The sequence below is a fragment of the Hibiscus syriacus genome, unplaced genomic scaffold (assembly GCF_006381635.1).
Source record: "Hibiscus syriacus cultivar Baekdansim isolate YM2019G1 unplaced genomic scaffold, ASM638163v2 tig00110745_pilon, whole genome shotgun sequence".
Classification (NCBI taxonomy): domain Eukaryota; kingdom Viridiplantae; phylum Streptophyta; class Magnoliopsida; order Malvales; family Malvaceae; genus Hibiscus; species Hibiscus syriacus.
In genome coordinates, this window is record NW_024062847.1 from 199,184 (window position 1) to 225,730 (window position 26,547).

Genomic DNA, 26,547 nt, shown 5'->3' on the forward strand with positions numbered 1-26,547 from the left:
ATGTTAGAATATTACTAACATGAGCACATACTAGAAAATAAATTCATAAAAATCTTTCGATGCTCATTCGATACTAGTTCCATATCACAAAATCTATGTTGACCTTAAAACTTCAAATTGACCATTCAATTTACTTTTTATCCAAATTTATCCAAACTTTACATAACATTATCAACTTTACATTTTATCCATAATTTATGAATTCTTTTGGAATTCCTCTCAGCTTTTCAATTTTATTGTAAATAGTCTTTTGCTCTTTTACTTCAATTAAAGTCTTAAACAACTTAATTAAATTTCCAACACCTAATTTCCAGCCTAATACCTCAATAATTCCACCATTACCACTTAAGTCACTAACTTTGTCAATATTTTTCATTTAGTACTCAAACTTTGCCAACTTCCCAAAATAGGCCAATTTCAAATTCTAACATCAAATTCATCACTCTAACATTATATTTTGACATAGTACAACAACTATTAAATAATTTTACATAAACCCCATAAGTTTTCAAATTTATTGAATAGGTCCCTTAACTTTCTCAAAATTACATAGTTGTCCCAAATTTTTTAAGGCTTGCAAAATACTTCCTACATCATTTCCAACCCCTACATAATTTTCCATTATTTTTCTCACCTTACAAAGCTTAGGCCGAATGATTCAAGGCTAGGGTTCCTTGATTTTTCACTTAATTTCAATTGATTCATGCATGAAATCAACCTCTATTCAACATTTTAAGACCTCTACAATCGAACCCCTAACTCAATTTCATCAAATCATAAACTCCCCTAAATTAGGGTTTAGGCCAAAAATCATTAATAGCATTTTTTTAGGTGGTTTTGATCATCACACAAGTTTGGAAATGATTTTACAATATCAATAACCTCTAAATCCATCATCACTAATACCCTGTGAACAGTATCAATACCCCAAGAATAGGGTACCGATACTACCTAGCCAAAACCCCTTATTTTGACCTGGTTTAAGGATAATATCGATATTGTTTATCCAATATTAGTACTGCATCCTAGAAATGTACTGTTTTGGTCGACCCGAGAATTCACTCCTACTAATACCCAAGGCCCCCAAACATTATTACAAGCTTATATAGGTTTAAGGGATCATGGAAGGTCATTTTTTCAGGCATGAACAACATAAGAATACATTTTCCCTTCCAAGAACACAAATGCACCCCAAATGTCACATGCACCCATACAAGAAAGAAATCTACATATACTAATCTACAAGCATCATAAAAGGGTTATAGGTGTGTTACCTTACTACTAATCACTGGATAAACAACCACAACCTCACCCCAAGCACTAGATTTTCATTGTCTTTGCTTTTAGAGCTTTCACCCAACCCTTTCACTAATCACAAGACAAGGAATGAGTTGCTAACTCATTTAAGAACTTAGGAGAAGAAGAAACGTGATTCTAAACATTAAAAATGGACGAGAATCATACTTAGATCCTAAATGAAAAAAATCCCCTTAAACCCCCACTATGGCAACTATTGTCAAACCTTGAGTTTGAGAGCCTAAAAGAGAGCTCTAAGTGTGGGGATTACTCTTCTTACCTTAACGAATTCGAACTAGAGGTTTTAGCCTACCAAATTCTCTCCTTTTCTTTCACACTTGAAGGAGTTGAAGAAGGAAGAAGGTAAAAAGAAGATAAAGAACGGTGAAGAAAAAGTTGGTCTCATGCCCACATACATCATTTATATTAATTGGTTTTCAACTTTTAAAAAACTTTAGGGGGCTAATTATTTCCTCGGTCCTTCATCCTTTAAACCCACTTTAAAAATACTCTTTTTACACTCATTTTGGCTCAAACCAAACCCAAACAACCTCAACAATGACCCAAAGCTTCTTTATGGATACTTAGGCTTACATACAATCCGCATGGATCAAACCTAAAACTACTAGCACATAAATTGAGGTGTTACATTGACGATCAACACCAATATTGATGTTATCATCAACCATAAAAATGAATAAAATAAAATACAAATGATGTAAAAAAATGGGAGAATACAATTAAATTAAAAAATATTAAATACATACGATAATTTAAAAAAATACCTTGCGTGTGAATTGTATAAATACTCATAAAGAAGGGACAAAATAAAAGTAAAGAAACTCGTTAGATTTTGTTTTTGAATAGAACACATATGAAGTGTATAGAAAAGGTTTTTGAAGGGTTTTGAACTTGAGTTAGGTCACGCTAGTGTCTCAAACTTCTAACCCTAAAATCAGGTGTGATACTTTTCACTCTTTAGGAAAATTTCGTCCCTAAAATTTGTATGATTTCAATAAAACGATTACATGGTTCTCAATAACTTTCACTTATGTTTTTTTTTAAAACAGGAATATGGTTCTCATTGGGGCAATTACTACTGATATATGCATTCAAATTGTCTTATTCCTTTTGATTTTCTCCGAAATTGCTTGTAGAATTACTATGTTTTCGTTGCGCACTCAAACATTCAATACCCTAAAAACTTACAATAATTCCCAAATATTAAGCATACATGCCCACGTACTTGCAAGCATATTCTCGTCACTTAAGCATTTTCATTTGGACTTATTTTTTATGAAAAAATCGACGGTCATGACATTCCAACTTCTGGTGTTTTTATTCAAAATTAGTTTGCCTTATCGAAATATATCTTGAATTTCATATATACATCAAATATTGAGTAACATTTACTTTTTCATTCTTGGGCAAGAACAATGGCATTACTAGATCGAACAAATATTTACGTTATCATCGATTAAATCATGATCTTTATTATGCCCAATCACTTAGATCAATGTTAATTGGTTGGTTTCAGTAGATTTCGAATTAGAACATCATTGTTTGATGCTTTCAATTTTCAAAAATATTTTTATTTTTTAGAACAGGGTTTTTTTATATACATATCAAGTTTTAGTTAAATCATCATTATTTCTAGTGAATCAAACACTAAAAATGTTTTCATAATTCATATTTCGGGAAGCAAAACACTACTTCAGATATATATGTTATATTTTAAAAATTATATTCCGAGTCCTACTTATCACATTAATCATGTTCCAAACTAATAAAAACAATGTACATTATTCTTTTTTCTCCATATCATTATTTTTGTGATTAATTTTTATTTTCAAATCATTTTGTAAACATTTATTTGAAAGTTACAATTTAGGGTAAAATACACAAATGGTCCCCGATTATATAGTGTTGTTTTGTTGAGTCATCGATTATTAAAAGTTACGAAATGTTCCCTTTACTATAGGGCGTTGCTTTGTTGAGTTCATTGACTATTAAAAGTTACAAAATGGTCACCCGGCTATTCATATGTTCCAAACTCATCCTTTTTCGTTAAAAAAAATGGCAGTATGAGTTGGATATTAACCTATGGACTGAGAGATGATATTAGTTTGAGATTTTGGTATCATATTTTTATCATATTATAGTCAATATGTTAACATCCAGTTCAATATGCCATCATTTTTTAACAAAAAAATATGATTTTGGAACATGTGAATAGTCGAGTAACAATTTTGTAACTTTTAATAGTCGGGGATTCAACAAAACAATGCCTTATAGTCAATGGAACATTTCGTAACTTTTAATAGTCAGGGACTCAACAAAACAATTTCTTAATCAAGGAACCATTTCGTAACTTTTGATAGTAGTGGGACTCAAAAAGATAACATTCTATAGTCGGGTGACCATTTGTGTACTTTTCCCTACAATATAATTATATCCATCGCATATAAAATTTAAAGCCGATTAGTTTTGTTGTTGGGAGCATAGTTGTAACGATGGCGAACATCAATCTTGAATAAGTGAACGCAATTTCTAGCACAGAACTAGCAACTATAGGATACACTACGAAGTACGAATCACATCAATTCAATTTAGACCTTTTAGTTAGGGTTAAACTTATAAAAATTGAAGGTTAATCATAAATAACATGTTATGTATATGTTTTTCAAAAAGATTATCTGATAATGAAAGTTTCAAGTTTCGTTGATATATTAGTGGAGAATTGTAGAAGCAGAGTCCATTGCCATTTTGCAGAAATATAATATGTCCTGATTATTAGACAAAAGATGAGAGTATGAAACATATACGGAGTATTATACAAAGATAACACTTATACGACTACAACCGAAGGTTTAAGTCGAGCTTTGGTAAATTTGGTTCATGATTCGGCAATTTATCAAGGCAGAAGCTTCCAGGCCACATCAAATCCATTGATTCTTGAACCAAATAAGGTGTCAAAGCCATCTCAAACGCAGAACTTGAATCACTTCCAAATCTTGCAACTATTTCAGACCCTTCTCTCATAGGCTTGTGAACAAGAGAATGGAGTTGAACCCCTAGTGATCGAACCACAATAGGATTGAGGGCAAACCCCATTGTCGCCATCATCGTTTTATGAGACTGGAACCCCTTAGCTGCCCCTCTCTCCCTCTTGTGTCCATTTTGGTGACCGCCTAAGGCCTGAGAGCTGTAAAACTTTCTCATGCAGAAGTTGCAGGAGAATACCTTGTTGTTGCTCTCTGGCTTTGATTGATTTCCAGCCTCATTTCTATTGAACCCTAAAATCAACAAGCCCCCCAAGTTACACCGCTGCTCCCCGTTCTCGATTCAGTATCTTGATCGTCGATTGTCGTCTCGTCACCATGGAAAGCCATGGAAGAAATTAAGATTCCCAACTCAGATACTTGTTTCTGTTTAGGAAGAAATTGTGATAATAGAAGGGGTCTTTAAGAAATTGGAGAGCAGTGTGGTTAAATAGGAGGAACTTTAATGGAAAGTGAGATCCTTTTTAATGTGGGCATTTCCCATCTGAAAATGCTTATGTCAACTATGTTGGCCATTTCAATCTTAGGATTCCATGCTAATCTTTTCCACATTTTATATCTTAACGCCTATTGGATCAATAAAATGCATTATTCTCCATGTTGGAGGAAATAGTAATCCATGTAGCTGTCTTGATGAATCATTGATCGAAATGTAGACTCATTGTGTAACACAAAGACAGCACCAGTTCAACCAATGTTTGAAGAGTAATGGATATGTTTAATGTGTATAAATGTTTTCATTCTATGGGTGTATATCGAGCGAGTTGAGCAATTCTCAACTCGACTTGAAAATTGTTCGATTCATGCTCGACTTGATTCATTGCTTGTTAAGCTCGATACAATTTTTCTTGACTTGTGCTTGTTAAAAAGACCCATTGTTCGATTCGACTCAACTACTTTCTCATTAAGCTTACCATAATTTATGCTTTTTTTAATCTAGTGATACTATATATCTTAATATAAACATAAATTAATAAATTTAATAAAAATGATCAAAATAATATGTGAAGCTATTCAAAGTCTAAACTCCTTTTAACAATTCACAAATACACTAAACTAACATATTACGATCAAAGTAATAAATATCAAATCACAAATATAACATAATAGAATCAAAAAACCAATCCACAAATATATTAAACTAACCTATTACAACCATTCTTGAAAAAAAAACAATACACATAAAAGAAATAAAGAATCAAATCAGCATAAGTGTCTCTTTTAATAAAATAAAAAAAAAGGACCAATGTGGTGTGCTTGATGTAGTGGACAGTAGGAGAAAAGCATTTGGAACACCTTGCGCATATTCTTAGAATCTTTCTGTTCCAAAAAAACGTCAAATTAGAACAAATAATGAAATGAAAGCAGCTTTGAGGCTGAAGCTTCCTTGCTTTGGAGATAAAATAATTGTGGTGGAATGCTGACGTTCTGAGCATTGGACTTGTCTTATCAATTAGTGTTTTCATATAAGCATTCGAAATTAATTGAAATAAACAAAAAATAATTCTAAATACAAAAATAAAAAGTATATATGTTAAACAGATAAGCCATTTTCCAAACAGATATACTAATAAATCACTAAACATGCCCCAGTTTCAAGATTTTTATCTCATATCTGACCTACACTCCAACATAAACTTTTCTTTGAAGTATTCCTACCGGGGAACATAGTCAAAAGACAAGTACTGAAATCCCATAAATTTGAGATATCAGCCTAAGGGCAAAGTGGTTATTTCCTTATCATCCTAAGGGCATTTTTGGGTGGGAATGGAATTATTCTGCTGGGGATTCTGAAGCTGATGAATGTTGAAGTCTGAGTCTTATCTTGTTTATCAGGTTTTAAAAGCATTTGAAGATAAGGATAGAAGCAAAGCAATAATTAAGGGATGCCATGGATGTGCTGATTCCAAAGGGCATTGTAGAAAAGATATGCTTCCAAAATCATCCAATGGAATAATAAACATATAGGAAAGGCAAAAGTATTTTATTATAGAACTTGAGATGACATTACACATCGATGACAAAATCTAAGCATGCTTGAGATCTTGAATAATATATTATAGAACTTGAGATGACATTACATGAGATCTTAGTGTCTTTCACAAATTTAGTCCACAACCTAATCTTGGTCTGTTCAACTGACAAATGGATCCCTCCCTAAAGTGAAAGCCTTTGGATCAATTCCATTAACAAAGGACCTCCTTTAATACTTTTTATTTTATTTTATTTAATGTTCCTAAATTGGCGTGTAATCTTGTTTATGTTAATAAGCTACCTAGTGATTTGAACTGTCAACAAATTTTATTTCGACCATTGTGAATTTCAGGTAGTTGATTTGGAGAAGGTGATTGGCGGTGTCGAATTGTGTGGCGGTCTCCAGACAACTCTCGTCTACATGGAAAAGTTCCTTAAACTTGTATTTTAGTTTCTGTTTATACACCTCTTAGTTTTGCATTTTCATTTCGGTCATCTAAATTTTATTACCTGAATCTACTTATAGAGATTATCTATAAGATGGTTGTGATATTCCAATAAGATAGGTTTATTTGTATCATTTATGGCGGAATAAGAGCAATAAAATTTAACCTATTTTTTAGACCACTATCTTTTTATATAGATTCAATATTAGGTCAATCTTTTAATTATTTATAATCATGCCCTCATCAAATTATAAATACAATTTATGGTATCTACACTTTAATTCCACGATACTTTAATACCTATGATATTAGTAACATAATTAATCACTTAATTTTGTGTAATACTTTATGATAACATTATACATTACACATATGTGCCCACTGTTATAGGTTTTAATCTAACAATTTCTCGTAAAATATATTTCCACATATTTCATCCTATAAGCAGAAACGAACTATTTTAAAAAAAAGTATGATTAGCAAGGAGAATCATACAAAGGAAAGACATTAATTCTAACCTTGTTAAAAAAACCTCCCTAATCTTATAGGGAGAGAAAAAAGTGCTACAAAGTCAAGTCCAAGGGAAGTATACACCATAGTTCCAAAAGTCCAGCATGATTACTAAGCAACAACACCGTCACACTCATACACCGAGGAACTTTGCAGCTCCATGGTAGATGATTGACATAGGATAAGGCCCCGAAACCCAGAAAGAACAGTCAACACAAACCTAGATCATGACTGCAAGTTGCAGACGTTACAAAGAAGAAAAATGGATTGCTCGCCAGAAACAAGACTACCAAGGACATCATGCCAGAACGCAATAGAGATATTGTCTTACTTGAAACATAAAACCATTTACAGATGAAACACCATAAAATTGGACACGAACACAGCCGCAACATCAGCACCTGGCAATGGGCAAACTGAAGCTTTCTTTGAGCGTCCTATGCCCGCAGCATCCAAACTCCACAGTAAAACAAATCCGACTTCAAACTTACTACAACAAATTTGCCTATTTGTGACATCTAAAATATTATCACTGAAACATATATTTACGTCATTATTTGTATTTTATGACGTAAAAATTGATGTCACAGTGAACGTCACGCTAAGTGTGTCACTAAATGTCAAATGTGACAATGTTTATGTTTTCGTCACATATTGTTAAATATATGGTGACGTTAATGCATAATGTCACCTTATATTAATGCCACCATATATTTTACATTCAATAACAATTAGTTACTTTATCAAATAATCTAATATTTACGTCATTATTTATATTTTATGACGTAAAAATTGAGTCATAGTGAACGTCACACTAAGTGTGTCATTAAATGTCAAATGTGGTGATGTCTATATTTTCGTCACGTATTGTTAAATATATGGCGACGTTAATTCATAATGTCACCTTATATTAATGTCACCACATATTTTACATTCAATAACAATTAATTATTTCATCAAATAATCTAAAAGTTCACCGCTAATTATTTGTATCGTCATTAATAATATAATAATTTTATGTATTAATGATGAAAAATATGTCACAATTTCTCTATTAAAATAAAAAAAACATAAAATTACAATGTAGGATAAATTTGTTTGGGATTTACAATAAAAGACAAAACTTTTTTGAATTTATAATTAAGGATAAAACTTTTAGAAATTTTATGTATTAATGATGAAATTTACAATACAAGACAATTTTTTTTGAAATTTGCAATAAAGAATAAAACTTTTTGGAATATACAATAAAGTACAAAATTTTTGTAAATTACAATGATGTACAAAACTTTTTATAAATTACAATAATGATATTTTTACATATTACAATAACCTATGATTTTGCTAATTACAATTAAGCCCCAAACTTCTTATAAAGCAACAGGAAGAAAAGATACACTCTATAAGCAACTTGCACTTTATTTTTTATAGCGATAACTTCATCCGCAAACTTTTTACAGCTACTAGTGTAACACCTTTTTCTCGTATACGTCATCGAATACAAGTCAAAGATGTCTTATGATACTTTATTACAGTCCTTATTCGAAGATCGATACAATTTTGTTTCATATAATCAAGCATTTAAAATCAATTGACAATAAATAATTTAATCATGTAAATCGAAAAATAATATTTTTTATATTCTAATCAAACTCGATTTCAGTCAGCAACATGGCAGTTCAATATTATTTCATATAAGGAGTGAAATTGCCTAAAAACTGTCTAATTAAAATTTTATCTTATGCTAATAAAATATAAATCGTAGTAAGGAAAATATCATATAATAATATATTAACATATAAAATAAACTTGTCAAGTCACTTTCATATAAAATAACCTACAAAATAACAGTTCACATATAAACTACATGTAATCAAATCAAAGTATGTTTTGAAAGATTTAATTTCAATTGAATCCATCAAACTTGTACCTTTCACTTTTATTTAAATCATAGCCCAATGTATAACAATGAGTATGCAAGGTACGTGAGTTAGACGAGTGTGCAAAATATGTGATTTTGCTACCATGTGGATAATTTGCATTTATAGTGCCAGAGAGATGCATAGGTACTCTAGAACACAACATCTAGGAAATTCAGTAATAAGGATGATAGCTCACAACATCAAAACATCATGAACCCATCATAATGCACATATAGTGCCACGTAGAATGTACATGAATGTACCAATAGATAATCATGATCACTCCACTACATGACATGCCAATTGTACCAATAACTCTCAATACATATAATAGGTTTTTTATCAAATTCATATATCATTCAATTAATAGAAGTATCCATAGATACTCATATATCAAATATCATATAAAAGTGCGTTGGGTAGTTCATACCCGAAATATTTCTTTTTCACATAACATGAATATATTATGAAAACAACATTAATCGCTTTTCTTTTTGAAATATAAGCATCATATCCATCATATGATTAACATCATAATCATCATAACAATATAATAGAGTGGTCTCAGTTTGAGCATTTAAATTAGTATATAACATAAAAATAACATAAAATGCATGATTTATCACTATTTTCTATTTTGGAAGTTTGTGCTACCCTAACGAATTAATATTCTATATTAAAATACAAACCTAAAATTTATTTCGTTTATACCATTAAACTAGACTCGAATACGAATCTAACCATACAAAACACTCTTTCTAATTCTACTTGTATAATTTATGGTGAATTTTCTAATCCAACTTACAAAATCTATTTTGAGTAGAATCTGATATTCAATTTTCTAACCTATTATCAATCAAAATTCATATCTTCTAGTACCCAATTCGAAATCCATACCTGTTTCTTTTTCACAAAACTAGATCGACATACAAATCTAATGGTATAAGAATCACCTTCTAATAATTTTTATAGAATTTATGGTGATTTTCCAAATCTACTGTCAATATCATAAAATCTAGGCAAATTTCATTATTTTGCATCTTTAGCTTATTCACTAATTTTATTATCTTCTAAATACAAAATGAACAAATATGCATGAGTCACAAAGTCACGGAACATTCAGGAGTCACTAGCTCATCGTAAGCCAATATTTCCACATAAATACAAATTAAATATGCACTCACCTTGTATACTTAGCTTGAAAACTTTTCTTAGCAGTTCAAGTTTCCTTCTTGGATTTTTTTCCTTAGCATTTAACTCACTTCGATCTTGGTTTCGATCACGGTTTATATGAACATCATTTACAAAGCACATTTATTTCAAAGCACATGTTAATATCTTACTAACATAGGCGCACAATAGCAATTAAATTTATAAACGTTTTTATACTTATTCAATACTAATTGCATTTCATAACATCAATGCCAACTTTAACACTTCAAAATACAACTTCAATTCTTCCAATATCCAACTCAAACAATATCACATAACCACTTCCAATTACTCAATTTAACCACTAGAATACATTCTTTTAGAATTTATCTCATCATTTCCAAAATATTCAAAATGCCCTTTCCATTCTAACTTCAATCTCTTTTTCTTTTTCTTTTTTTTTTGGTTGTCCACCAGTTCCAAAGATTCACCTTGACTAATCTGGATCAACTCGGGTCGCACACTTGGCTTTGGTGGGTAAGTCTCCTAGCGTGAATTTTCTGTATACACAAGGACTCAACCTGAGACCTTGCTGAAGCGATATTCAGTTGCTTACCCTTGGAAATAACGCATTCAAGCATTCTAACAATGTACTTGATAATTGCACATCAGCTTCTAATCAATTTCCATTTTAAACACATATTTTTAACATTATTCAATTTGGTCCCTTAACCTTTACAAACTTCCAAATTGGTCCAAACAACATTCTAGAGCTTGTAAAATCATTCATTCATTCATCATTTCTAACAGGCCAAATATGAAAGGTCATTTTATATATGGTATCCAACTTGATTCAAGGATGAATTAAACTTCCAAACATCATTTCCAAGCATTTACAATCAATATCATATTAGTTTCAATTCAAACATCTGAATTCAACATAACCCTAGTTTGGTCGAATCTTGATTATACCATTTTTAATTGTTTTCAAACAAATTTCGAACATAGAAATGATTTAATAACATCGACTAAATCAAAATTCATCCTTAGAACATCAAAATCTAACTTCCCATTCATCCACCTAATTCAAGGTTTCAAGCATAGAAAGCAAGATCAAATGGTACCAAATGATAGAGAATTGCATGTAAAAAAAATTCTATTTCAGGCTTTCATCCAAAATCCAACTAAATTGTCTTGAAATTTGAAAAGAAAATGTTTTCCTTACCTAAAGGAAGCTCACGACAATGGTAGTTTGGAGAACATGAAATCTTGAATTTTTTAATATAATATCTAATGACATTTGTCTTATAATTAATTAAAATAAATTAAAAATTCATTTTAATATCAAATGACCTATTTGTTGTTATGATCACTTGTTTATTACCATGCCACGTGTTCATTTTATTCATCGTAAGGTAAAAGATAAACCAGCAAATTAATAGCTTCCAACTTTGCCCTTGAAATTTCTTGAAATTACAATTTCACTATTTTTCATCCGATGGTTCGGATTTAACATGGAAAATCAACTTAAATCCAATGGTCTATGTTAAATTATACTAATTTAAGACATGGAAATGACATTATTAACCTTACTTTATCATGCTTCAAAATGTCTTGAATATTTAACTCGATCTGATTATCCGAATTTTTTTAACTTTATAGCTTTATAGCCATTAATATAAACACCAGATCAAAAATCCACTTAACACAAAAATTCCATTCTTGCGGGTAAACTATTTATTTATGGGGTTAAAATACATAACTTTTGAAAATTACAACTTGACCCTAAACGTTTCCCAAGTTTACACTTTGACTACAAAACTTTCAATTAGAACTATATAATATGACCAAAGCCTAAAATATAACATGTATAATGTGTATGCCTAAGTAAATATGAAAATGCAACAACATATAAGATGTATAACCTAAGATGAATAATGCAGACTAATCATGCACTAAACATAGAATATACTTAAGATAAAGATGTGAACCATAGGTTATGCATAAGCATCATATAATATGCAATTTATAGTAAATAATAAATGGAAGCATGTTATGATAGCCTAGGACATTATATATAATGATAAGTATGTTCATAGAATAAGCACATATGAAATACATAATAAGATATTTTAAGTACATAATGATATGAACATGCATGCTTATGAGTAAAGACAATGCATAAATAAAATAAAGATGTGTAAGGAAAGAAATATCTTCATCTACATTCATCTTTATTAAGAATAAATATGGAAGTAATGTTATCAAGAGTAGTCGGTTAGATAAGATCACATCATCTCTTCTTCTTTCAATCTATTTGCCCTCAAACTGAAGCCTTTCATCTAAGGAAACTTCTTCATAATTGGGGTGGTAAATCTTTAGTTCTTACCTTTAATGGAATATCATCCTTATAAATTGTATATTGTTAAACTGTAAGAAATAAGAAGATTTTTTTTTGGTCTTCGTTAATATAATCATCATTGATCATAGGTCATGTCGAAAGACACTTCCTAATCAACTCATTTCTTGCAAAAGCACTTGTATTATTTGTGTTTTCCTCTTTTGGTTTTGTAACATCACTCTCCTTTTTTCATGGCCTCAATGTTGTTATTCATTTGAATTTGATCATTGGCCACTTGTTTTGGAGTCAATGACACAAAGGTTATCTTCTTTCTATCATGTTTGAATCAATGCCTATTGGTGAAGCAATTATGAACAGTATATAGATGACTAGTATGCATAGGCATCGTATCATATAGAACCTCATCCTTATACTTTTCTGATAGATAATGGAATTAACGCCTTCTTTGTTACTTTTAGTTCTCCTCTATCATTAAGTCATTCTAACTTGTAAAGATTAAGATGATTCATGGTCCTCAATCCTAGTTTCTCAATCATGACAGTGTTAGCAACGTTTGTGCAACTCCCTCCACCAGTGATCATATAACAGACTTTATCATTGATATGGCATCGAGTATGGAAAATGTTCTATCCTTGTTGTTCTTTTGTGACCTTTTGTGTATTTAGGAGTCTCCTGACAGCTAACATTTTTCCATCAATTGTTGTTTTTACATATTCTTCCTCTTATTCATTAAGTTCTTCATTCTCTTTTTCATGGCCAGATTCAATTTTGTCATTGTCTAAGATAAGCATTGTGTTTCTGTTTGGGCATTGGTTTGTCATATGACCTCTTCCAAGGAATTTGAAACACTTGATTTCCCTAGTATGATCATTAGTGGTCACTTGCTTTCCTTTGTTTATTTCTATAATAGGTGGCTTTAGCTTAGATGATTCTACAATCTCCTTGATTTGGAACGGTGTATACTTTATATAGTTATTTTGGTTCCATTTAGAGGTGGTAGAATTACCACTCTAGGCATGGTTTTCTTTGGAATTGGTGGCTCCACTTTCATAGCCATGTGAACCATTTCATTAATCTCAACATAGTGTCACAACTCCACAGTGTTGGTCATCTCTTGGCTAAGTCCTACCAAGAACCTTGCCATGGTAAGCTTCATTTTCTTATAGTAGTCCTCCAGACTTCGATTGCCTTGCCTCAAATTTTAGAGTCGTTGAAAAAGATATCGCTGATAATGCGTTAGTATGAATCTCCTCCTTATAATTCATTTCATTTTATTCCGAGTTGAAACTCACATTTTTCTATTTCTTCTACTACGGTTAGTTGATCCCACCACACTAACGCATAGTCCATAAACTCAATGGCTGTCATTCTCACTTTCTTTTCTTTTGAGTAGTTGACAGTAAAAAAATATGATCAACCTTACTTTCCTAATCAAGATATGCCTCCAAATCAGTCTTTCCTTAAAAAGGTGATAGGGTGACTCTGATGTTGCTTAGATTGTCATCGATTTGTGAATTTCCTCCTTGTTATCTACGAGCATTCCTTCTTGAAACTTTTTGAGATGCTTGTTCAACCTTGGTTTTATAATTGTTTTCATCTTCATACTCCTCGAGATAGTCTTCTTCTTGCCTAGAGTGATTTATCTCCTAGGGCCTTGATTGCCTCGGTTGCCTTGAGAGTTTTCAATCCAATCAATTCTTTCATACAAGGGCTCAAGTTCTGCCTAAGCAATCTTGTCATCTCTCTTAACATAGTCTGCATTTGAAGATTTGGCTATCCTTATTCAATGGAATATTTACTTGAACTTTGAGACAAGGTTAGTGAATAAATAATAACCTCACTACACACTCACAAAGCTCCGTTGGTCACTCTAAAGAAAAGTATATTAGATGTCACTCCATTCGTGTTTACTCTTGGGAATTCCTCTTCTGAACTCACACACTCTTGCCTTCTACCACTCCGTCTTTCTTGTAAGTTCTTTGAAAAACTAACTCAAAACTTTCTTCAAGTTTCTCTATGGACGTTGTCTACAAATAATGTTAAGGTATGAACAAAATGAAATAGGAAGGCTTAGAATAAGGAAGAAGAAAAAAAAAGGAAATGGATGAATTATAAAACAAGGATCATTTACAACCTTCCTTGGGAAACAATAAAAAATTGTTGATCTTGTTTCAGGCTTGGTTGTTGTCTTTGAATTGTTGATGATCTTGTGCTTTCACCCTTTTGTTGTGTTTTTCTTTTCTTTTTGTACTTGAATTCCTTTTATTGAAGATGAAATCCTTTTGCTTTTTCATTTTTTTTCTCTTCCTTTTGTATGAACTAGGACTTATAGAGGTAGGCACTTACTTGGTTCCACATAAGCTCTGATTACCATATGATGTATGCACGTCCTTTACCTTTGTTGTTGAAGGATGTTGCTTGATTGTCTGGAAGCAATTGAGTAATCCTCACAATACAAGTAGGTTGCAAAAATAAATGTTAAAGGTAGAAATGAAAGTAGGTGTGATGATGGTTGATGTTTGTTAAAGATGATAATGGTGTAAGGATAAGTTTAGGGACTGGTTTTAAGAATAAGGATAGTGAAGATGTGGTGTTGTAATAGGGATGGTAGTGATGATAGATGGGTGTTTGATAAGGATAGAAGTAAGGATATGTTGATCATAGATCAAGAGAGAATATATGTTAAAAAAACATAGATCTGAACCTTATAAGACCTTTAAACGTTGAACAAGGACTTGGAACCTCTAGTTATGAAACTAGGAACCATAAGTATCAAGAATGGGGGTTGAGTCCACAAGTAAAAGACTTGATAAGTGGATAAAATTCTTAAAAAAATTAAATAGAGAGAAATTATCATAATAATACTTTAGAAAGGTGGTTGGGCAATGTGAATACAAAGAAGCCTCTTGGTGTTTGAATTTGAATGCTTATGTCCTTTCAATTTGGCACCAAGTGTAATTGTCCCTCCCTTTGGTAAAAAGGCCTTGATTTGGTCGCAACCCTTCATGACATGAAACTTTTATGAAAGGTCACAACATAGAGAGCCATAATGTTTGATGATAACGACCTTTCATGAAGAGGTAAGATGAAGAAATGGCACTCTTTGGAAACAACTCTTCAAGAAAAAGTCTTCTCACTTGAATGGAACCTTCTTGATGAAAAGTCATGATGCTTGGAATGTGACCTTTGATGAAAAGACACAACTTTTGGTGAAGAGTCACAACATTTGGTGAAAGGGTATGACTTGAAATGGCAGCTCTTGATGAAAAGTTACAACTTTTGGTGAACATGCATGACTTGGAATGACACCTTTTGGCGAAGAGGCACAACTTGAAACGACACCTTTTTGTGAAGACACATCTTTTGGTGATTCACCCTTTGGTGGATAGACATGACTTTTTCGGAGGCACTTCTTAGTGAAGAGACTTATCTTTTGGTCAGGCACCTCTTGGTGAATAAACCTGACTTCATAAAAAGGTATGTCCTTTGGAAGCATTACATCATTTCACCCTCCTCCTAGTTTTCTTATGCACAAACAAGCATGTCATTTAGCCTTTGAACTCCTAGTCGTTTATTCCCTCCAAAATAAAGCATATCTAATATTATAATTATATAATACAACCAAAGCTTATACTATAACATGTATAATGTGCATGCCTAAGTAAATATGAAAATGAAGCAACATATAAGCTGTATAACCTAAAATGAATAATGCAAACTACTCTCGCACTAAACATAAAATATGCTTAAGATGTGAACTATAGTTTATGCATAAGAATCATATAATATGCAATTTATAGTAAATAATAAATAAAAAGATGTTATGATAACCGAGGACATAATGTATAATGCTAAGTATGATCATAGCATAAACATATATGAAATGCATAACATGATAGTTTAAGTACATAATGATATGAAAATGCATGCTAATGATTAAAGATAATGCATAAATAAAATAAACATATATAAGGAAATAAATAACAACCTCTACTTTCATCCTTATTAAAAATAATGACAAAATTAATGTCATCAAGAATAGTCAGTTAGATAGGATCACATTAGAGTATGAGTGGATTCTCAAGCAAAAACAAGGTAGTATCGTTAATGTCCTTAAACTAGGTCAAAACAATGGTTTTGGATAGGTAGTATTGGTACCTGTTATTGTGGTATCAATAATGTTCATATGGTATTGATACTAGAGGACGATTACAATTTCCAATAGCCAAATTTAATATCGATACTAAAGGAATATCGATATTACTTAAGGGAAGTACATATACTCTAGCAAGGGGTAGCAATAATGTGTTATTTTTCCAACATCGAATACAAATATGGTAGCGATACTCGAAGAAGATAGTATAGATACTCCAGGTACGGATATCGATAATAAGGGTTTTCTCAAATTTCAGTATGTGAATTTGGTACGGATACTCAGGGCATTATTGATACCCTAAGGAAGACTAGTGCTAATACAACAATGCTGAGTATCAATCCCATCATGAATGTAAAGGCTAGAAGCCTTACTCTCCTCAAAAGACATCAAAAGACCAGAATGAGGTAGGATTGATAGAATCTCCTAATTAAAAACTTAAAAGTGAGAATATTAATAATTCTATGATAACATAAGATCAATATAAGACAAGATTCTATAAGATTTATGTACAAGATTATATAAGATTTATGTCTTATTTGATGCTTCTGAAACAATGTGGATACTCTAGTTATTTGTGAGAGATGATTGACTAGTTGGGTAAGGAATATCCGAATATAACCAACCAATGCTAGAACACTTAAAAGCCTAGTTGGACATTTCTCTGATGCTTCGTGACCCGGACACGTCCCGTTTACTCAAGGAGAGTAGACTAGTCGAGCAAGATGTTGATGCTATGTGACCTAGATCTTGCCCAAGGTACTTGGTAACGAGTGTCATTTGGCCATAAGACACTAATGCTACGTGACCTAGGTCTTACCGAAAGTACCTTTGGTAAGCAAAAAGTGGTGTGAGTTCCGTGATGTTGTGCGACATTGAGTAACACCATGATGCTTACTCGTGTTGTGTGTTTGATGCATTATTTTCCATGACTATACTTGTATCATGCTCATATGGTGAATGCATGTAGTATAGTAATGTTATTTGTGTGGCACTGAGCTTGTGAACTCAACATTCGATTTTTTTTTGTGTATAGGTTCTTAGGTGCTGGTTCGAGGAGCTCATTGTTAGATCATGGTATGGACTTTACCGAGTATTAGAGTACGTCTCAAGTATTTTAGTGGATATGTATCTTTATAGACCTTATATGTATTCTAGTCGTAAACTCTATTTTGATGAAGTCTTGTATTTTGAGATATACTATTGATAGCCCTCCATTTTGTAATTTGTACTAAACCACGTTTTAAACTTATGGTTATGCCATGATATTGACTTGATGAATGATTTACAATGTTATTGTTTTAAAAAAATAAATAATAGTTAGCCACTTTGGTGGTTCTTTGTAATATTCTAATCCTCCGAATTTCATGTCGGATCAAATTAGGGTGTTACAGTCGATCACTGATATTCTTTGTTTTTTTACTTTTATTATATCACATCTTTGTTTATTTGTTATTTTTTTTAATTTTTAATAACTATGCTTTTGTGATACAATTTATTTGCATTTATGGTACGTTTTTCTCTGTCTTTTGGTACATTTTGTTCTTTGTTATCGATCATTTTAATCGGTATCTTTGTTTAATTTTCTTAAGATTGGATTATATGTCTCGTCGACTAATCAATATGATATTTGTTTATTATCTTATTGATCTTACTTGCTTTGGAATTTCATATTGGATTTGGAGACGTATAAGAAGTATCTTAATTATATGTTAATTTATATTTATAATTATAAATTTTCATTATAAGTTAAGATAATTTCTATTTTTAATAAAATTAACTTATTTTATTTGCATAAAAAATTATCGTATGGATTTACGAGGGTGAAGATGATGTCCAATATTTTAAGAAAGACAAAAATGAAACGACTTCGTTCGGATGTTCTTGTAACGTAATAGTTTAATATAAAAACGACAATACGAAAGTTGGTTAGAGTAGAAACAGACAAATCCAAGCATTCATTTGTATCCAAACCAAAGCCAACGCCATAATTCCAGTTCTATTTCATCATCATCAATTTGGCGCGAAAGCTCCTTTTCTGGTTATCTTTCTCATCACCCAGATTACTTTTGCCTCAACCCGAGACAACAACGCTTCTTGACAATGGCAATGGCATGGCCACTCGCTTTCTTCCTCTCTCTTCAATCCCAATCAGCGTCACCGTTACAGCCAATCTTCCTCCCTCGACGTCACCCCCTCGCTCGTCCCGCCGTGGCCCTCCCTCTCTCTTCTCCTCCCAAGAATTCCTCCACAACATTTTCCAGCACTTCTCGTCGGCTCCTGAAATCCGACTCTAACTCATCTCATCTCAGAGCTCGCATGTGACTCTACGACGACCTCCTCAGCCGTGGGTACGCATGTGTCATCACTATTACTCTCTCTATATAATACTCACATTTTATGAGGATTTGAAATTCCATAGGTATTACACTACGCGGCTATGGATCGGGACACCTCCGCAGAAATTTGCCCTTATAGGCGATACAGGAAGCACTGTCACTTACGTGCCTTGCTATACTTGTGAAAATTGTGGTGCACATCAGGTGATTTTAAATTTTCATTCATCATCTTCCCTTTCGAATCTTCGTTAATCATTTTCTTTTTCTTTTCATTTTTACGGTTTATTCTTTTTTAATATTTTTTTAGATTGCATTGGTGCTTCAAATAGTAGTTGTAAAATACTATAAACGTGATCGTATAATTGTGTAACAGTATAGCTGTAAATGTAGCATTAATGATTATTTTTAAATTTATGTTTTCATACTTTAACTAATTTATACATAATATATGCATTCGTTAACGCAATTTATATGGAAATAAATTAAAACCCAAATCTTAAGATCATGTTCCCAATCTCATGTGATAAGTGTGTATTCCAAGCGCATTAGAGATGGATCAGAAAAACTACTTTCTGATTCTTTAGCATTACTCCACTTATTGAGACGTTCTATTTTAAGCTTTATTTGGTCGTTGATTGCATCTGTTTTTAGAAGGGAAAAGATAAGGAAAAATTTAATTTTTGTACAAAAATGAATTTAAAAAATTACATCTTTTTACATAGAGCAAAATGCATGGTTTCTTTTTTACATTTATAATAAGGTTTTACATTTCTTAAGATGTAAAATCAAACTTTTTGTTTATAGAAATTATTTTAGGACAGACCTAGTGATATTCGGTCAAAGTTTTCATAATGATGGCTCAACAAAATATTCTTAGGTGGTTTCTGATTTGTTTATATCAGGATCCAAAGTTTCAGCCCGAAATGTCCGGTACTGACCAACCTGAAAAGTGCAATTTGGATTGCAATTGTGACCTAAACAAGGATCAATGTATATATGAGAGACAGTATGCTGAAATGAGTGTCACTAGTGGTGTCCTTCCTGAGGATGTTATTTCATTTGGGAATCCAAGTGAACTTTCACCCCAGCGAATTGTTTTTGGTTGTGAAACTGAGGAAACCGGTGACCTTTACAGACAGCATAGACAGCATGCTGACTGCATTATCGGATTGGGCCGTGGTGATCTCAACATTGTTGACCAGCTTGTGTATAAAGGTGTGATTAGTTATTCTTTCTTATTATATTATGGTGGGATGGATGTCGGTGGGGTCGCTATGGTTCTTGGTGGTATATCTGCCCCATCAGACATGGTGTTTAGTTATTCCGATCCTACACGCAGGTACGTTTTGTGAACAATTTTATCTCAGAGATGGAGTACCTCGTCAACTTCCTAAAAAAACAATCGATACACCGGCACATTCACTCTAGTTTCGGGATGGCAACAGTCCATATTACAACATTCAGTTGAAAGAGATTCATGTTGCTGGGAAGAAGCTAGCTTTGAACCCAAGCATCTTTGATGGAAAGTTTGGAACTGTTCTGGATAGTGGTACAACATATGCATATCTACCACAAAAAGTGTTTGCGGCCTTTAAGCATGCTGTAAGGTTTTGTTACCATAAATTAATCCTAGTTTCTTAAAATTTTAGTTAGGCCTATTAATATGCTCTGACTAGTCTTTCTTTGCTTCTGGCTAAGTGACTTAAAATTTTTCACTCTTCATCCTCCATGGCATTGATATGTGGATCATTGAAGTTTAATTCTCAACATTTTTGCATATTGAACTGGAATTTATGTGCTTAAGGGCATGTGATGACTACATGCTCAATAGATTAACCTTTTAGAAGTCAAAACTTAAAACTAATAAATTTTATTGTGTTTGCTCTTTTCCCCCTATCTCATATATGCATCTTTATATTGAAGATTATGAAGAACTTAATAGCTTAAAGCAGATCAGAGGCCCTGCTGCAAGTTACAATGATACATGCTTCTCCGGTGCTAGCAGGTATACTTATATTACCTACCATAACAGAAAAATTGAAAATTTTGTAAGTGTTTGTTATAGAAACTGATTAGTTATGTACTTTCAACTCTTAAAATTTGTTTTCCGCTTCAGTGATGTCTCTCAACTCTAAAAAAAAATTCCAACAGTGGCTGGTATTTGGCAATCAGCAGAAGTTATCGCTTTCACCCGAGAATTAATTGTTTCGCTTAAGCTTATCACATTGTAATTGCTTTCTATTGATTGAACATCTTCATTTCTCAAGGGAACCTTCTTAAGGTTATACTTTGAGTTGGTTTAGTAATAGTTTACTTGATTCAGTCAAGTATTCTGCCCTGTCCTTGTTCAATACGTGACTAGGGTTTTTATTTTTCACTTACCTTTCATCGTCCTCATGAAGCATTCTAAGGTTGAAGGTGCATACTGCGTTGGGATCTTCCATAATGGTGTGGATCCAACACCTTACTGGGAGGTATGTTGATTTTCAGATAACTCGAGTATTTTGTGATCTTCATCGGGCAAAGTTTGACGAAATATCTTAATTTTGATTGCAAAGCTTTAGTTTGATGCCATGACAATTGTGATTGTGGGAGTGCTATTTTTGTTATTTCTTTTTGTAATAGGAATCATTGTGCGGAATACTTTTGTTACATATGACTGCGAGCATTCAAAGATTGGTTTCTGGAAGAGTAATAGTTCTGAGATATGGAAAAGAATTCATCACCATCTCCTTCGTCTTCAAGTGGGAAGGATTATTCAACCTTCAAAATGCCACCTACGTCATCTCCTGATGGAGCACCTTATTATGCTCTTCCAGGTACGCTAAACCATGGTTATAACTGGAAAATGATCAATAGTTCAGTACTTTTGTTAATTATGCCTTGAGTGATATTGTCATAATATAAAGACATTTGCTTGTTGATAAATAGGGGAAATTGAAATTGGTGCAATTTCATTGGATATGGCATTGAGTGTCAGCTACACATATCTAAGGCCGCGTCTGGTCGAACTTCTCGAGTTCACGGCCAAGGTGCTAGATGTTAACGTTCACAGGTTAAACAACTACTATCTTCAAATGCAGGGCATTAGCACTGAAGGAATTTTTCAACCATCTTATTGAACGGTTGTTTTTTCTGTCTATGGTATGATAACTTTCGGATGATTTAAGGTCCATTTATTGGATTTTTCATCCGAAGGAAATAGTTCTCTTGTGAAATGGGGCATAGTCCCTTCAAGATCAGCAACCTACATTTCTAATGTGACCGCCCTAGTAAGTTTTCTTTTCAGATTATTGCAATTCATTTAACTTGTAAATTACAGTTGTTTTTCTTGATGAATCTCTGCTTCCAGAACATGATATCTTGGGTTGCCGAACATCGTGTGACGATTCCTGAAGCCTTCGGAAATTATCAGTTGGTGCAATGGGAAGTGAAGCCTTCTTTGACACAGTATGTTTCCTTGCTGTAGATTTTGTTGAGAAGTATGATATAAGCTGTAAATGGATTTGTTGGTACAGAACATGGTGGCAGAAAACAGAGGTTTGTTCCATATCAATCCGTCGATGGAACAGCTCAAGAGAACGAACTACAACCACTGCAGTCTTGATCAAAGCTCTGGAAGAAAAATAATCAGAATTTCGTACACATTTGGGGTATGGATTCTGCACCCAATACAGGAATCCTGCCTGTTTTGTTTTTCAAAAGAGAATAAAATTAAATAAACGCATCATCCTTTGTTTATGAGGGTCAAAAGTGACGGATGCAAATGATCATCTTTTGCCTTTATACGTTGTATCACCGGTAGGGGTGTGCAAATCAGGGTACCCGGAACTTCGGGTCTGTGATTTTTCGGCCCGTGTCTCGACCCGGATGTTAAGGGTACCCGGTAATTGGGTACCCAGATTTTGTCGGTACCTGGTTTTTTATTTTTCATTTTTAAATTATTAATTTAAAAAAATATACACAAATTTAAATGTTCGAAATTTCGAATTACATACTCTAATATCCGAACATAAATTTTAAAAGTTCGAAAAACTAAATATAATAATCCATAATATAAATAATTCATTATATTATATATATATATGTATATATATAATAAAAATAATAAAAACTAACCGGGTAACCGGGTACCGAAAAATTAGATTTTGTGACCAAGCCCGACCCGAAAAATATCGGGCCGAGTACCCGACCCGACCAGATAATTTTTTAAAAAAATTACCCCTTTTTTTATGTCTGAGTTGACGGATCAAATTAATTGGGTCGGATAATTTTACACACCTCCTAATCACCGGGCCTCTTCTCAAACATTGACTTTCAATTTGTATTTATTGTACTTGTTTACTGTCACTAAAATTCTTGAAAAAAGGCTGCAACTTTGAGAACTTTTGCACCAGTATTGTCTCAAACAAATTTAATACAATTGAACTATGTTAAATGTTTTGGCAAGAAAATGGAAAACCTGAGTTTATGAGTTGAAACAAGTTGGGATTATGGGAAAATTTAAAAAGAAAAAAAATCTGGTGAACTTGACACCCACACTACTTAGTAAATAAGTTACCAATGGCGGATGCACTAAGCCTTCATAAGGGTCAAATGCATCTCTATTATTTTGGAAATGTAGTTAAATTTAGCTTAATGTATTAAGAAAATAAGAAAATAAGAAAAAATTACAATTTTTGCATATCTATTATTTTTAAGAAAAAAAATTAAAATTTTGGACCACATTCTTAAATTTTTGAATCTGTCACTGTAAGTTACTAGAGAGAAAATGATATTTTCTTTTTCTTCTTCTCAATTAACTCTTTTCTTCCTTCGTACGCATTTATCGTCCTCAATATGTCTCATAAATGACCGGTTTCGGCTTTCCGCCCAAATCAAAAAGAGTGAACCTTCTTCAGTCTACATAACACACATTGCTACCATCAACAATTTGATGCGATGAATATGAAGATACTTCTCAACCAAGAAGAATCGGTTAAGACGAGCTCTTTAGAACAAATCAGTTAGTTCAACTTGCAATCCTCGTCTTGAAACCCGCCGAGCGCATTCTCAAGCCACTTGGAGGGGTCGCTAACGTCATCACATGAGGATCTCAACCTTTAGCATCTCCTCTAGGAGGTCAAACCCCCCGAAGTGTAATGTCCATGGAAATTGCTGCAAAAAGACTCAGACCTATAGATTAATAAAAAGACACTGATGTTTTTACGTGTTCTGCTGTGGATATGCTACAGATTAGCCAGCCAATCACAATGCATTCGCTCAATACCAAACCTTCAGAAAAGCCTTTCAAACAGAAAAACAGAAAGCTGGCTATTCACAAGATCCAAGGAGTGAAACAAGAGACTACTAAACTCTTGGCAGTAGGGTTTATTAGATAAGAAATGAATCTCTAATGTCATTATGGTAAAGAAGGCAAATGGCAGTTGGAGGATGTGCATTGATTTTACAGACCTCAATCACTATCACTATTAGTAATTTAGTATATTACTTTTACTAATTATCAATTAGTCTAGTAAGATGAAACACTATTTTCTTCAAGTAAGATTAGAGGTTAAATCCTCAATTCTAGAGGGAACAAATTATGTTAGAAAGTTTACCCTCGTAATCAGCATTTACAGTAGAGTTACAGTAGAGACAAAGACATTAAATGATTGGAATGGACTTTGTAGTAAAGATGAAGTCTTTACCCTCTTAATTTTTTTTTCTTTGTATATTGGGTCCTTTTTAATTTAAATATTAATTAAATAAGGTCTTTATCCCTCTTAAGTTTAAGGTTCGAACGCTAAATAGATATTAGTTCTTTTGATGTAAAGTAATTTAATCACTCTCGATGTATGTTTGATAGTAGCTTGTCTTTATTTTGCAATACTTGTTGTAGATAAGTCAGATGAATATGATATTGGTGATCATACAAAATATGTTTATTATAAAAAATAGAAACAATAAAATATCTATTAAAGTAAACAAACACATTATATATATATATTGCTGAAATAAAATTAACAAAGCGATGGAACTCACATTTATTTTGAGTAAATTATAAAATCCATATAATTATAGGACGTGGATACTATTAATATATTATTATTTTATTATTATGATATAAATATGCCTTCCCTATGAACTATGAGAAGGCCGGATAAAAGGTGGCAAAATATCATATATGTGCATATATGTGAAGTTGAAGTTCAAGGGCACTTGGGATTGCCCTTGGAGTTCTTCTTGTCTCGATAGCAAGGGCATTCCGACTTGTTCCCATAGGTACCCGATGGAACACACTTGCATTCTTGGCAGCATATCCCGCAATACTTTAAGCACCTGTCTTTCATTCCAGCCTTCCCACACCTCTCCCCGCACTTGCTGTCACAGAAACCTATTCATTTTTGTCACACACAAAAACCAACATTTATTACCTATATAATGATCCCAATAAAAATGAAGTATATTTGGTAGATATAAGAGCGTTACTTGGAGGAACAGGTGAAGGAGGAGAAGCAGGAGCTGCAGCAAAGGAGTGTTGGATAAATGATGAAATCAAAACCAGGGAAACAAACAACCAGGTAGCCATTGTAAACCTCATTCTCTTCTCTTTTGATTTGTTAATATCAAATGTGGGTTGCCCTCGGAGGGATTTTTGTGAGATAGTGCAAGGGTATTTATAGGTGTCATTTCATTTGTAAGTGGAAAGGGAAATGCCGTGTACAGCTAGGCATCTTCGCTTTGGTACAGGCTGTAAGGCTGCCCTTCATTTCCTTTTTGTTGGGGTGAGGGGACCATCACCCACCGTCTCGACTCTCAGGTCTTTTGTTCACAATGGTTGAATATTCGAGTTTGTCCGACTCCAAACCCTAATTTACTAACGATCATAACTCGACTCAAAAAATTGATTTTTTTATTTAATTATACTCAAATTAACTTCAAATTGTAATTTTATAAACTTAACTCGACTCGAAAAAAATTTAAGTTCAAATCGAGTTGTATTTTACAACTCGAATAACTCAAAATTTTTAATAATTAATAGATTGATTTTCAAGTTTGAGTCAAGTCCTTCAATTGTGTGTGTATATATATATATATATATGAAAAAATATGAAGAAATATATTTGTATTGTATATATGGTTATGAAAATCATTTAAATTGGAATAAAAAATATTATAATATTATAAATATTTACAATTAAATTTAAACAAAACTCAAAAAATTGACTCGACTCGACTCGAATTTTACAAACTCAAATCGACTTGTAAAAATTTCAAGTTAACTCCGAGTTGTAAAATAAGACTCGTCAACTAGAATAACTCGAAATGTTTTTTACTCAACTTAACTC

At 32.5% G+C, this 26,547-nt stretch overlaps 2 protein-coding genes and 1 pseudogene across 2 annotated transcripts; 1 reads left to right on the plus strand and 2 right to left on the minus strand.

Moving 5' to 3' along the window:
• Positions 1-4,152: 4,152 nt before the first annotated feature.
• LOC120139399 (zinc finger protein 7-like) lies at positions 4,153-4,688 on the minus strand. Its single transcript, XM_039154630.1, has 2 exons — positions 4,676-4,688; positions 4,153-4,592 (listed from the first exon to the last, which is right to left on the minus strand). The coding sequence occupies exons 1-2, from the start codon at positions 4,686-4,688 to the stop codon at positions 4,153-4,155; spliced, it is 453 nt and encodes a 150-aa protein (XP_039010561.1).
• Positions 4,689-18,980: 14,292 nt separating this feature from the next.
• Positions 18,981-22,823, plus strand: LOC120139400 (annotated as a pseudogene).
• Positions 22,824-25,213: 2,390 nt separating this feature from the next.
• LOC120139386 (peamaclein-like) lies at positions 25,214-25,835 on the minus strand. Its single transcript, XM_039154626.1, has 2 exons — positions 25,688-25,835; positions 25,214-25,592 (listed from the first exon to the last, which is right to left on the minus strand). Exons 1-2 carry the CDS (start codon positions 25,797-25,799, stop codon positions 25,408-25,410), a joined length of 297 nt encoding a protein of 98 aa, XP_039010557.1. The 5' UTR covers positions 25,800-25,835; the 3' UTR covers positions 25,214-25,407.
• Positions 25,836-26,547: the final 712 nt, after the last annotated feature.

Coding starts and splice junctions, on each gene's coding strand:
- LOC120139386 (XM_039154626.1), bottom strand. CDS start 25,799: ATGAGGTTTACAATGGCTACCTGGTTGTTTGTTTCCCTGGTTTTGATT. Junction 25,593..25,687: donor TCCTTCACCTGTTCCTCCAA/GTAACGCTCTTA, acceptor AAAAATGAATAG/GTTTCTGTGACAGCAAGTGC.